General features: G+C 42.2%; 1 protein-coding gene across 2 annotated transcripts in view; it reads right to left on the bottom strand.

Moving 5' to 3' along the window:
• Positions 1-14916, bottom strand: part of DOP1A (DOP1 leucine zipper like protein A) — a 1012538-nt gene that overhangs the window by 672303 nt on the left and 325319 nt on the right. For both annotated transcript variants that reach the window (XM_078648131.1, XM_078648132.1), the window contains one exon: positions 10734-10853. In XM_078648131.1, coding sequence (XP_078504257.1) covers positions 10734-10853 — 120 coding nt within the window. The remainder of the gene's footprint in view (positions 1-10733; positions 10854-14916) is intronic.

Below are 14916 nucleotides of genomic sequence, written 5' to 3'. Positions count from 1 at the left end.
CATCCTTGGTCCAAGAAGAATGGGGCTTCTTCTCCAATCTGTAGCAAATCTTGATAGAGATCATTCAAAGTTCCAGAAGACTGATATGGAGCTGGCTCTCAGCCAGAGGCCGAAGGTCTCTGAGCTCCGCCTTTCCTAGCAGCCCCCTATCCCTGCACTGATGATTTTTTATCAATGTGAAGGGAAGAAGGAGTGGCCTTCAGTAGGTAAGTTTGGTATTGGCATTGTAGATTCCGCACCTTTTCTTTAGGAGCAGAATGTAGTAGAAGAGCTAGCCCTGAAGCTGGGCCCACTGGAACCAAGCTTGCAAGTGCCACCTGGCCGGGGTCTAATAAGCCTCACAGTCATCCTCATCGAGACCCCGGGCTAATCCTGGAAACACTCGGAGCATATCCTGAATGTCAAGGACTGCCTGCAGTGGAGGAAATGCCTTGAATACTCATGTGTCCAGAATCGCACCAATGAATGGAATTCGCTGCACAAGGTGTCTCATTTATGGTGAAACCCAAAGATGTCAGGAGTTTCTTGTCTAAAGGTGGCCTATCAGTTACAGAGGTGAGCCTGACTTCAGCAGCCAGTCATTAAGGCGAGAAAATATGCACTCCCGACAACCTGTGTTCCCTCTTAGGTGCGCGCTGGAGCGCTCGTGCACTTGCTATCCTGCTGCTGCTCTGAAACAGCACGTTTAGACACCCTTTTTAGTTTTAATGTGCATGATAGGAACATTCGATTCTCATTTGCAAAAGAAAATAGACTTTTGGGTTTGAATTTCTGCACCTTAATGCCAACGTTAAACACACAAGGATGACTTAAAAATACAAAAGCATGAAAAAGAATTGTAAACAAAGAAAACATTGACAAGTAAAGTATTGGCCGACCATACTTGTCACTGAAGCACCCTCTTATTAGCTGGATGTGCACATGTGCTCATACAAAATGATGCGAGTCACAGACTGGCAAGTGCGGGGGCGCTCACAAGCGCACCGAAGAGTAAACACAAGTCACAGTGCAAGTTAGCCAGTGGCTGAAGTGGACTAACCCATTGCCATTTGCTGTATGGTAGTGGAAGTAACATGTGAATGAGAGCTGAACAGGCCAATTGATGAATAGGGCGATACAAAGCCAAGGTGTATTATGCTATTTTACGGCTACTAACACAGCACATGTAACTCAGAGTTTGTTGGTGCTATAACAACCTAAGTTTACCAGTGGCAGTTGCAGAAGTTAAGTTAAGCATAATAACGTTTTAAAAAAGTTTCCTGAAAATGATTGAAAATTCAGAATGAATGGATATGGGGAGACCATGTAAATTTGTAGTGACCACAGTTAAGACAGCAAGGTTTCCGAAGGTGACAGTTCTAATTCTAGGAATTATGAGAAGAAACAGATCATTCACGTTTGCAGGGAGTTCAGTGGAAAGAAAATTACTGAATGAAAGAGGAGAAAGTATGCAGCCCTGATAGACACCAACAATGAGTTTTGGATTCACATGTGTACGGAGTGGGTACCACAATTTAAAAGGTGTGACTTTTCATTTATTATTTTTAATATTACTTGAGATGGGAGATACAACTAAAACTGGCTCAAAGCCCTATACAAACATTTACTCCAGGAACACATCATTATGCATTAAGCTCATTTTAGCACCTAGGTACTCTGTATTAATGTTTACAGATGATGGATTTCAAATATTGTTTGACCACTTTCGCAGACCAACCAAATACCATACAAGTGGTTGAGGTGCTTTTGGGCATTCATTTTTAAAATTATTTGTAATAGTTAATGACCTGTTCTCTAGGTCCCTGACTTGTCAATGTGCACAGTGTCTCTAATTTTGAAATGGAAAAGTCAACATAAATACAATGACCTGTTGCTCAACGTCAGGTCTGCCCTCTAACTTGATCAGTGGGATCAGTATTACCTGCTAAGAAGTCTAGAATTCTCTTCAAGGACCCTCCCTTTCAAATATCATTTTGCTAAATTGGAGTGTAGCCTTACAATATCAGCTTACTTTTGATATAACCCTCTATAATGCTCTCCTGTTATTTATTAAAGATTGTAAATAAGAGGTTAAATCAGGCTAGCTAGACTAAACAACTGCTGATCAACAATTATATCATTGGCAGCCATTCAACTCAATGAGACATCCTTTACATGTAGTTAGTATTGTTATTTGGCATTTGTATAGTTTGTTTGCCATTTGTGTGGCCTTGTGGTGCTACTTCCATCATGTATGATAGCACGCTGCCCATGATCACTTCTCAGTGGCTCATTACAACTCTCTGTTGCGTTCACTTTCAAAAAATGTGTGCACCCAAAGATGCTGTTGCCGCACACAGAGAAGAATAATTAGAGGGAACATTATTGAAAACCAAAGCTGGAAACCAATCACTGCCTGCACTTTTGTGAACACACGAGGGACTGAGTTAAGGTTGAAGGGCAGCAAAGCTAACTGAAAATGGTTGTGACCCACATTGAACCACAAGTAATGCCTGTGTGACTGCAGGAAAGGTGTATATGGAAATATGTGCCCTGCAAGTCCAAGTGAGGCACCCAGTCCCTGGTATTTAGAGCTATGAGGATTTAGGCGAGGATGAACATTTTGAATCAGCCCTTTCACATTAAAGCATTCACTGGATGTAGGTCTGAAATAGGACTGAGGCCTGGGTTCTTCTACGAAATGAAGTACTAGAACAAATAGCACCTCTTCCATTTCTCAGAGTCTGGTACTTATTCCATGAAAACCATTGGAGAGCAAAGGCAATACCCCCTTCTTCAAGATTACGGAGTGGTCCTCCTGGAATGGGAAGAAGATGGGATGGGAAGGAAATGAAGGAAAGGTTTTAGCCATTTTAAACAATCTTCAAAACCCATCAGTTTGACGTGACAGACCTCCAGTTGGGGAGGAAATATTGCATTCTGCACCCACAGGCCTTAATTGAGTTATCAGAAACAAACTAGCTGTTGTAGCAGGAGAGGAAGAGTTGGAAGACTCCAGTACATGATGTTCTGAACAACAGCTCCAATTGGTACAGCTATCACAGCCTCAAAAGGTCTGGGCTAGCTGCTATACAACCAGCTGAGTTGATTAGAACTGCTTATAAGCAAGCTCTCCAGTGTAACCCCCTCAGTTTCCTGAACTAGTAGGGTAATCGCTATGCAGGCATCAATAGGCCCAAGGATCTGGCAGTGGCATGACTGTCTTTGAATGACTGTAATGTATTGTCACCCTTTTTTCGGAAAAGCTTGGAGCAATCAAAGGGCACATCACAAGAAAAGCCACTCGACCACATCCAAATGTGCCACCTGAGCACGACAACGGTGTCAATAGCTCTTTCAATGCAGTCAGTGGTGTCCAAGCCAGCCCAGAGTATGTAATTTGCCACATCCTACGATCATTTGTCAACTGAACCAGTGAAGTCCTAAGGTCTTCAGGATCTGTTGGCAAGATCTAACTGACCATGTCCCATAATGCATCCATGTACCTGCCCATTAGGAAAATAACATTGAAAGATCTGAGGCTATGACTAGGCGATTATAAAATGTTCTTCCTAAACGCATCAATTCGGGGATTAGGTGGAAAAGAATTTGGATAGCTCGCACTTGTTGAGGCCTGTACAATCAGACTGTGGTGTAGGGAATTTTGTAAGTAAGTCCGGGTCACTGGGAGCTGGTCTCTGTTGTCAAGCTACAGGCTGACTGACTGGAGGGCCCAATTCACCCTAAGGGCATATGTATGGACCTCAATGAATGGCAGCAATGGCTCAAATGAAGAGGGTCCAGGTTGTGTAATCTCAGGATGTTTGTTTCCGCCTTAATAGTGAGAAACTGCAGTTCTAGAGTCTCAGCTGTCCTTCGTACCACCACAGCTAACTAGGTACTTTTCTCTTTTGGCAACCCTGGTGGCAAGTCCAACTAAATTTCAAGTGATGTACCTAACCTGAATGCAGGTCTAGATACAGAGATCCATTTGTGTAATTCGTATTGCAATCAATGTCTTGAGAGGCCAAATGCACCTTCCGTTTTGGGTGAGAATTAGAAACAAAAAAAGACTGGAGTCTCTTTAGAAAGTGGTGGGGAGGCAGAGATCTCATAATAGAGTTAGGCTGTATTCTAACCGGTTGCAACTTGCACTTCAGTAATTTCAAAGCACAACCCCGACGTCAGCTTGAGGTCCGATATCAGCAGAGTCAGTGTCGGAGCAGACAGAACTGGTGTTGACATTGGTGCTGGCGTAGGAGTCTGTACTGGAGTCAGTACAGCTCAAGTAGCTGGTTCAGAGGGTGCAGACTGTGTCGGGAGCAGTCCTGCCGCAGAATTCTGAATGGAGACACCGGCGGCTCCATGGGACCCAAAGGCTCTCCAGAGCAAGCAGAAAGCATACCAAAATCTGCAGTCTGGCCTCCTTGAAGGAGGCTATCTACTGTGGAGTATCGATGGCCCTGTAAACTCGGGGTGTCCCGAGACCAACTGTATAATTAGTTCTCAAGAGATCTTGAGTGGCGGGTTGGGGTCAAGTCCTGCTTCGCCTTCCTATGTCTGTGCTTTGACTTCGATTTTGAATTGCTTTAAGACTACAGGCATGAAGTAGAACACTTGGAGGAAAGTCTTTGTGACCGAGACATGGATCACAACTTAGAGCAAGAATGAGGACCCATACTCATTCCGTGACCCCTTCTTGTGTTTGGCAAGGTAGTTTCACCTCCCCATTTTGGATTGCATTTGTGAGGGCACACTTGTTACACGTCTTTGGAGTCATGCTCAGAACCTAGCCATCAATGATATATTTTGCGCTGGTCCCTCACCAACATCTGCTTCCTGAAGTCTCAGCACAGAATGAAGCCTGTAATTTTCAGTGGGGACATCATTCACAAGAACACTGTTGTCAAGAATTTCAAACTGTCAAAAGACTAACAAGCGCATCCGAAGATCTGGAAGAGATGAACGGATTACCGGGGTTTGTATCTTGAGCCTATCTCCCCCTGCGATACGTAATGACGAATTGCCATAACGATCAAATGATGGGTATAATTGCTAAGACTAATTGTATCTCTACTCATATGTTGCGAAAAGAGACTTTGTACGACAATATGCATATGGACTCTGTGACATTGTTGTTTCTAGTTTATAACTTTTATTTGTGTTTAATGCAATTTCTTAAATATTTCATCCTGCGACAACCATGTATTGTTAAAATTGACATCTTTATCATTGCTAGGATATGTATATAATTGCGGCCCTGGTGCAACCTGGGCCTACTGTGCCTGTCAACAATAAAATCTGTTCTGGAAAAAAAAAGACTAACAAGCGGAGATCTGGATCTGTGTTGCAAGACATGGAAAGAAAGGAACGGACGTCTATGCCCAGTGGTAGTGCTTATATGCAGCTCTGCTATATAACATCAACATCAGTGCAAAGTCACCTTTGAGCCACACTACAGCACCTACTGGCACGCGAAAGCACTGCTAGGGAAAATCTCTATCTAGTCTGGCACCTAAGGATATGTTAAATGGTTCAAGGTATCAATCAGAAGAACATATAATGCAGCCATGCTGTCTTGGTGCAAGCAGCTCCTCTGTAGAACAATTTTCCTGATGACATCAAATCCAATCATGTTATTATGACTTCAGATATACAACATAAATGTATCTCTTTCCAAGTCAACTGGAGATCTGAAGGAGCCCATTTACGGTGGGTTATCTGTTAGCACCCAGAAACTATGTGGCGATAGCTGAACTACACATATTAATGTTAGAGGGGACACAGCTTGCTTAGCTCAGAGATGATTGATGTTGTGAAACTCTAGTGAAGAGTGCTCCCTGTTTTGGCCTGTTGTTGGCGTTTGGGATTGGAGCCATACGAGGTGGAGAGCTCGAATGTGTGTAGGAAGCGAGTATGCTTCTGAGTAGCTCAGTATTGGGGGAAACGACAGAGGCCCTGAACTGGGAACGCCAGTGAGAGAGAAGCGGCCTATATGATACAAAACATAAATATGAATAAGATAACACGGATGTCTTTCAGTCTGGTCTGAGTGGGAGTAGCTGATCTGGGTTATCGCTTAATTTTAGAGCTTTGCTGGATGTGTGCCCTCACAGGAATCTCAAGGTACAATGGGGCTGGCCCGAGCCCCTGCAATAGGCAGTCTGGCTTGTCAAGGAAGAGAGCCTAGGTGTGCTTTAACTGGTTTAGGACTGTTGACTGATGGACAGAGCACCTGGTGAGAATGTTGCAGCATTGTGATTGTCGACGTTTGAAGAAAGCTCAGTTGCAAACTGCTCATTTGTAGGTGTGGGGGAGCATGCCTGAACAATTCAGAGGGACGCAAGCAGGAGCAGTGATGCACTCAATGTTAACCAAGAAAAATAAACTCAAGCTGGTGAGAGATAAAAAGTTTTTTTTACACACCAAACAGCCATGCAGAAAGACATTAGAGATCCAGCATGACACATCTGAGGCAGTCCTCTTTAAAATACTACAAGAACTGAAGCGAACCACAACAGTAATTATGGAAAAAATCTATCCCAGAGTAGGGCGAAACATGAAACATGATTTTTGAGGTCTGAGGGACAACAAAACAAGGATGGACCGTCTGCTGCTGGCTCACTAATCAGAGTTCTAGTCTCAGAGATTATGTAGAGATGGTGGCACTGATTCCAGGGTGAAGCTCAAGTTACAGGTGGAGCACATTATAAGAGGGCCCAAACAGAGTACTGAAGTTACTCCTAGTTTTGGAGTGTGAAGATCTAGTCATTCTACTTTATGAGTTGTGCAACTTTAAGGTTTTTGCTGATTTTGCACCCGTTGCACTGGACATACAGCAAACGATAAATATTCCCATCGTAGGCCCTAGTGCGCCATGGCTGAAATGGGGACCATAAATGTTGAACTTGGATCTGCCAACCAAAGAGAACTGACCAAGGCGGTAATGAGCAAAAAGGAACTAATGTTGCAAAATAAGGGAATCCATCTTCATTGATTTGTGTAGGGCTACACAACTGATAGGCAATAGCTCCAATATAATAAACTAGAACTGATTTTGCTGGGAATGAAGGTAGCAGTAGGGCACCTGACACAGCTAAGAGTGGTGGTAAATGAGTGGTGGTGGGGTAGTGGTCTACAGGTGGAAGCTGCCCAGAATTTCTGTAGTCTGTGAGGAGCAAGAATTGTAATGCATATAATATGCCAGTTTCCTATATCCTCCCATTTGAGCAGGTACTTTTAGGCACTTTTTGTGTATTATTTATGTATGCTCTCCATGATATCCTTAATTCCTGTGCTTGGAAGGAATTGTTGAAGTCCGTATTTAAAGCTTAAGCAGGGTATATCGGTAGTACTTCTTTTATTCCTCTGCAGAGAATTTTTCTCCGCCATATCTCCATATCTTATTTTAAGGATAGGGGCCCGATGATGGACATGGACCTTTTTGCAGGTTTATCCCCAAACCGTTTTGCTTCCTATTTCTCTGACCCCCTTTTTGTTGGCTATAGGAGTCTGGGCATTTCACCACTGCTACTAAGTGCTAAAGTGCATATGCTCTCTGCATAAATTGGGATTCTGATTGGCATATTTGATTTACTGGAAAGACCCTAGTTAAGTGCACTGTGTGTGCCCAGGGACTGTAAATCAAATGGTACTAGTGGGCCTGCAGCAGTGATTGTGCCACCCACACAAGTAAACTCTCATGTGTGTCTCAGAACTGTCACTGCAGTGTTGGCGTGCACAGTTGTTAACTGCTATGTCGACCTGGCAAGTGCACCCATTTGCCAGGCCCTAACCTTCTCTTTTCTTACTTGTAAGGCACCCCTAAGGTACATGTCGTACATTTAAGATACAAGGCACCCTTGGGCAGGGTGCAGTGTATGTAAAAGGAAGGACATGTACTGGTGTGTTTTACGTGTCCTGATAGTGAAATATTGTGCATTTCATTTTTAGCTATTGCAAGAACTAGCTCTCCCAAAAGCTATCATTGGAGCTGCCTTGTCAAATTTTACAAGTGTATTTCAATTGGGAACAGATAGAGATTTGGAGTTTGGGCTCCCAGAGCTCAGAATCTAATATCACATCTTTCAGGAAAGTTGATTTTTAGATTGTGTGCTTGTAAATGCCATTCTTAGAAAGTGAGACAACACTACGGGTATTGACTATATACTCAGCAAGGCTAAGCCAAATAACACTAATCGAACAACACAATTGCCAGTGCTGAAGAGAAGGATTTTGAAACTATTTTTCAAAAAATGGTTGTTATGAACATAACATAATAACCTGCTTTAAAGATTGCAAAAAATGAATTTTTATTACTCTTTTTTAGACATCATTAAATTTGACCGCATCATTATTTTGTGCATGGAAATACAAATGAAACATACAAGCTATATACATTTATATACAATACAGTTCAAATACACAAAACATTATAGCACGCTACACATTCCCACACTCTTGGCCATCCATTCATACCATACAACTTCTTAAAAACATACACACGGGTTCCGGTGTCAACGATACTGTAAGTTTACAAAATAAACCAACGTTTTTTTGTCCAAATTATAATTTTAGATGTTCAAGTTGGAGGGAAATCCTCGCGCTATTTACAACACATAATTGCAGTCCAATATTTAAAGTGACCCGGAACCAGGTCGGTCGATGCGTTTCAAACCCAACTAAGTGATAGGGTTCTCCTCAGGACCAAAAATCTCACTTCAATCGTGGATCAAGGCTCAAAAGCCTGTATGTCGCAAAAGTTTCAATTCCACACTCATACTCGCGCCAAAGAGGTGCCGCTCCCGAAAGCGGCTTCCTGCTTGTTGATACCGTTTGTAGTCAATACGCTATGGGGCTGTCCTTTTCACCAAAAACGGTCAATGCGGGTTATAAGTTGTCTTCCAGTGACATAATACTCGGCGATTTCCGTCCTCGCAATAAGTTCGAAGTCCCTCCTTCGGCGTTCGAATCGTTGTTCTTAGAAAGTGGGCATTTTCTTGTTAGCCCATCCTGTACCTCTTCCTGCCTGTGGAATCAATGTCTGGTTTAGAATGACAGGGGCCTGTTTGTGCATTCACCTCAGAAACGCACACAAAGGGAGCGGAGGTGTGCCCTTTAGATGCTGATGAGCCATCTGGGCTAGAGTGGTGGGAGGAGTTGTCACTAGCACCTGAATAGGCTGTGGCTGCCCTGCACAATGCTGTCTGCGCCCCCTGCAGTGTGGCTGGACCAGGGAAGACACCTGGTTTTGCTAAGCAAGAGAGACTCTCTGAACAAAGACTTCAAAAGGAAAAAGGGTTATAAGTATTAGACATAAGACCCCAGAACTTTAGAGCACTTCTGGACCAAGAGGAACCTCTGCCACAGAGAAGAGCTGCAGAGCTGTGAGGAGGAGTACTGCCCTTTTGCTGAGTGTTGCTTTGCCAGGGCTTGGCCCTTGGAGACTGGTTTGCTGCTCCTGTTGTTGAGAATCCATGCATCGCCTTTCACGTGCCGTTTTATCCTGCAGCAAACAGCCATATGGTTGAAAAACACACTGTCGCTCCAACTCAGACGCAGGCTCTACTGGGCACATGGGAAAATTAACGAATTGCCTGTCTGCGGGAAAAGAAATTGACGAAGCGCCTGGATTGCTGCCAGATCAACCAGTAGCGCTTGGATTTTCTCATGCATCGCGCCTGTGCGCCAAACCTACGACGACGCTGGGCTTTTCAGTGAGAAATTAACACTTCACCTCCCCTTACAGGAAGAAACTGACGCATCATCTCCTCTTCATTAAGGAACTGATGCATCACCACTCCTGTGCGGCAGTAAGGACCCAACGCATCACCTCCCCTGAAACAAGGAACCGAGGCATCACCTTCCCTACGAGTAAGGAACCGACGCATCACCTTTCGTGCACGTGTTTTCGCCCTGTAATTCTGACGCATTTAAGGTACTTTGCTCAAAAAAGTGACGCATTCAGTTTCCTATGGATAAAACAGTTTTTACCTTTTACCTTATATTTTGATATCTGTATGTTGGGTTTTCGTTGTTTTACCTTGGTTTAGATAAAGATACTTTATTTTTCTAAACTGGTGTGGTGTCCATTTGTGGGGTTTTCACTGTTTTATTGTGGGTTATATACAAATGCTTTACACATTGCCTCTGAAGTTTAGCCTGACTGTTCTATGCCAAGTTACTAGAGGGTGAGCACAGGCAAATGTAGGTGCGTACTTTACTCATCCTGACTAGAAAGAAGGGTCTCTACTTGGCCAGGGTGCATAACACTGCCAACTTGAGACCCCCATTTCTACACCTGAGAACTGTAAAACCTATTAATGGTTCTGGTGTTTGCGATGCACTAACAGAGCAATGTATGCACGTTTTTGTCTACAGAGACATTAATTTTGTGTTGCTGTTTTCTTCATTAATAAAGAAAGATTTCAACCATAAATAATTTTACATAAACATTCTGACAACTCACATCTGTTAGGCCTCTAAAAAGAGTAATTTAAATGTATTTTAGGTACACACAGACAACTATATGCATGTGTCTAAATTCCAATAAAAATCAGTGTTTTGCCAAAACGATTTTACTGATAATATTGGTACATAGTCGGTAGAATATGAGAAAATACAAAACAATGTCAATTTTAGATAGGAATTTGTTGTGACTTATGCTAGCCACAACAGAAACGGTAAATTGTCCAGGTAAAACAAAAACGGTGTCCACAACTCAGAATCAATGCACATCTTATGGCATACAGTACCTGCAACACTCTTCAAACCAGCGAGAAATGTAATCCCACATGTAGTAAGGTTCAAATGAATTAAAAAGAAGATTAGCAGTCTTAATCAGCTCTGCAGTTTTCTTATTTTCTCTCAATTTGCTAAAATAGGAAACAAATAAATAAACAATGACTTGTTTTTAGCATAGCTCTATTCATTTGTTCATAAATCAAATCAAAGGTTTTAAAAGCACCATATACTTGCACAGCAATTGTAACAGAATCATCTTTTTTTTAAACAAAGATTGAATAGAAAGAAGCAGTTACCTAATGCTAATGGGTATAAAACCCCGAACATTTACATATGTTAATGTAAGATACAAACATAATCGTTGTGTACTTAGTGAAATTACTACACTAATTGCTGTGATGTGACATTCTGTGCCAAATGTACAATTATCAGTTGAACGTTTTACAACATGCCTAAATGAGGCACTGGGCACAGGAAGCAGCCTCTTCTTGTGTCTGTTAAATGATATAAGACATCTGCCAAGAGGTATTACAGTAAATTAATAAATTACAGCATTTCAGTAAGGTAAACGGGTTTCACCTTATATGAAATGTTCATCTCTAGTTCGAAAGTGTAAAATACACAGATGGGGATTGTGTGCAGAGTAAACTAAATCAACATTGTAAACAATATTCTTTCATGTAACACAGAACAGTGTAAATGTTTAACAATTAATTTTTAAGTTCACTGGCGGCTGCCAAGAATGCTTGCTTTAGCCTTGCCAAGGAGCCGTAAACTTAAGGCCAGAGTGGTAGCAAAGGAGAATGCAATCGCTCTTGCATGACGATTGTTTGGATGGACAACGGTGGTCGAGAACGTGAACCATAGGAAAACTGCCATGCTTTATGCCGTCAGTCAAACAGGATCTTTTTTTCCAAGAGACTGAAGTAGATCCAGCTATCCTCTTGTTACTGAAAAGCGATGCAAGAAGGTGTGCATATTTTTCTGTGAATGGTTTTTCTACACCTACTTGTCACAAAGTCCTGCATGACACGTTCTTTAGGAGAATTCCAGGAACAGTGATGCAATTAATTCTGGTTGGATAAGGGTCATACAAATTCTTTCTCCCTGATCTCGGTTACTGTCGATATGTTCCAACACATATCAAAGGGGAGAGAGGCACTACTCCTTTTCCATCCTCCCAATAATAGAACACTAGTACCTATACAAGGAGGAAAAGGAGGAACCGGTGGGTGTTCTGCCCAACAGAAACATCACCTAGGGAAAAAGCAAGGTTTTGTAAAAATGCTGGACTGAATACCCACCCGTTCCTCCTTTCCTCTTTGTGTGGTTATTACTGTGGATATGACCTAGAATGGGAAAGTGTAAAACATAAAATGGATGGGGTCAAGCCGAGGAGCACTGTATACCTTGGCCATTTTAAAGGTATCGAAAGGCATCATTACATTGTTTAACAGCTTCTGGGGTATTTAACCTAACTTCAGATTTTTCAGCTAAGAGACTTTGTAGCAATAGGACATCCTAAACTGTGGAATCGGTTTGAAAGGTAAGAAGCACAGTTTGTTTCGATGAAGGCACTTGTGAACTCTGCTAAATACTATCGAGAATTCAGTGACTTCAAGAGGCAGCCACTGCAACTCTAATAGGATGGGGAAGTTGTATGATATTTCAGGGAGCATATTGGTAAGTTTGTTAATAATCCTTTTCTTCAGGCTAGTGGGAAGATGCAAGGGTATGGATGACTACAAAGAACACGTGTTGAGGTAATATGTAACACAATTTATGTAGACCGATGATGGAAAAGGGTTTCTCTGGTCAAACTCTTATGTTCAGATAGCTTATGTTAGACACGGCTCAAAGATACCATTCAGAGGTGATCAAATGCCAGATGACTTCCACCCACGGATCTGTTAATCTGGTAAACTGACCTCAAAGTGGCAGATAAAGTTCATGTTTTTAATTAAAGTAAGTGCCAAAAGCAACTTAACCCATTCGAAGAAGAAATGATTGGGCATTCTTCTAAACCAGATAAACAAAAAAAGACTTTGCCCAGTGATCGAATTGCAGTCATTGGCTTTTGTAATGAGTTCTAGTGGAGGATTACTAAGTAACAGTTAGGACCTCAAATTTCTCTGAGGAAAGATACACAACCCCTAAGGAACCATGTACTCAAGCTGAGCAAGCTTACAGACATGTGCAACATTCTTCCTTCCTGCATGGGCATGAGGTAATTCCTCTTGGCAGGGCAAATATGGTCGTTCCAAAGTAGATGAAGCAGATCTGAAAAAAAGACTTGCTGAGAGCTTGCCAGAGCTCCTAAAATGACAGAGCACCCTGGGCACTCTTTGATGAACTTCAGGATGTGTAGGATCAAATGAGTTGGAGGAAAGGCATACAGAAGGTTTGCCTTTCTGTCCAACACCACATCACAGGAAGGCAGGCTTTCTGCCTAAAAGAGAAGTGCAATGTTTGCACATCGTGCTCTGGTGATTGGCAAGGATGTATATAGACAATGATGGGGTAAAAAACTTCCCAGGCAATTTCCCAGTTGAGTAGCAAGCAGTGACATCCAATTGCAGACTAAGAGAAACATGCTGTGTTGCACAGCCCTCTTCCACGGAGCAACTTGAATTTCCCTGCCTAAGGGAAAAACCAGTGCACTAGTAAACATGTTGTCACAGTGACCGTACCAACCATCTAAATGTAAGATAACTCTTTAATGTTCTGTCCCAGATCAATCACTGCCTGAATTTGGTGGCCATCCTACTATAAGTCCTGATATACGTAGAGAACGCATTTGATTCTGTTGTGTGACACTTCCTGGTTGCAGCTTTGAAGACATTTGCCCCTAACAGTAGTAGCCAGTCAGTAAACAACATTTACCTTGGTGAATGCACCCAGACAAGGGTGTCTGTCCACTGTCCCCAATAGTGTTTGTCCAAAGTATAAAGCCAATGTCTGTAAAGCTCCTCTAATCCCATGCTAATAATGGATTGCTGGTTAAGACCCATACAACACTTATAGCACCAATACCAATGTGTTATATATCAGGGTTACAGGTGTGAACACATATCTAATGATTCCTAATGTGACCTGTTTTGGATGCATGTTTGGTTTTAATATTAACTGGTTTAAGTCAGAACTGATCATGCTTACTACATGAACCACTTGAGACAACAACACTCTCGGCTTTAGATGGTGCCCAAATGGAATCAAATGACTGGGTATTCTTTGCCCAAGTACTGTGGTGTATACTATGTTAGTACCATTTTGGGAGCACTTGGAAAGGTAGAGGACAGGATGGCCCTTTGGAGTGTGTTACCATAAAATGTATTGTCTTCAATATTAAAATGATAGTGCTGACAAGCTTGCTGAATATTTTTCTTGTCATTGCTGTTGTCCAACTACAGACTTTGTTTGGCAGGCTGACATCCAGCGGATCTGAATAATATGAGCAGCTAAAAGTACTTGTATCATACACTAACCAGACATGATGCTCAAGTGGAGTTTCACCCCCTAGTTGGCAATTATATTGCTGGGCTATGAATGTAAATTATGCAATGTATTTGCAAAGGACCTCCGATAACACCCCCCCGCAAAAAAAGATCAATAATGTAAAAATGTATGCAGCCCCATGCTCAATAAGTTTCAGGCAGATGGGACCTAAATGTGAGTTCCCTACTGCATATGACCCAGAACTCTCCATGAAAAGAGCTTGCTGTAAAACTGTTCACAAATTCCAGAATCCTTACTTTCTTTAACCTCATCTAGGGTTGAGGTTCAACCCCAGGTCTTAGATTTATATTTGGTCAACAAATTGAATGTGGCTGAGGATGGACTGAGATATTTCAATTGTAAATCCTACTTGTGGAGGGGGGAGTTCTTTAGCAAAGTAACATTGTGATACAGTGTTACAAAATCTGAACCACACTTAGGAAAATTTGTCTTAGCAATTTTAGGACCCTGAAGAGGTACTAAGTACTTCAGTATATTGGACATGCCGCTGACTGAGCAAAGGTACTATCCCCTTTATATGTACAAGAACAGGGAACGTTCCAGGTTGGAGACAGCTCAGCACACTGTGGATTTCCGCTACTATAAGCATTGAAACTGGTTTTAGGAGGTAGGGGAAATAATCATCACAAATGGGCAGTCATTACACTGTTTATCTGGGATTACCTTCGGACAAGAGTT

This window comes from Lissotriton helveticus, chromosome 6 (assembly GCF_964261635.1).
Source record: "Lissotriton helveticus chromosome 6, aLisHel1.1, whole genome shotgun sequence".
NCBI lineage: Eukaryota > Metazoa > Chordata > Amphibia > Caudata > Salamandridae > Lissotriton > Lissotriton helveticus.
Note: the sequence above shows the minus strand (reverse complement) of the source record. Positions and strands in the feature narration are given on the sequence as shown.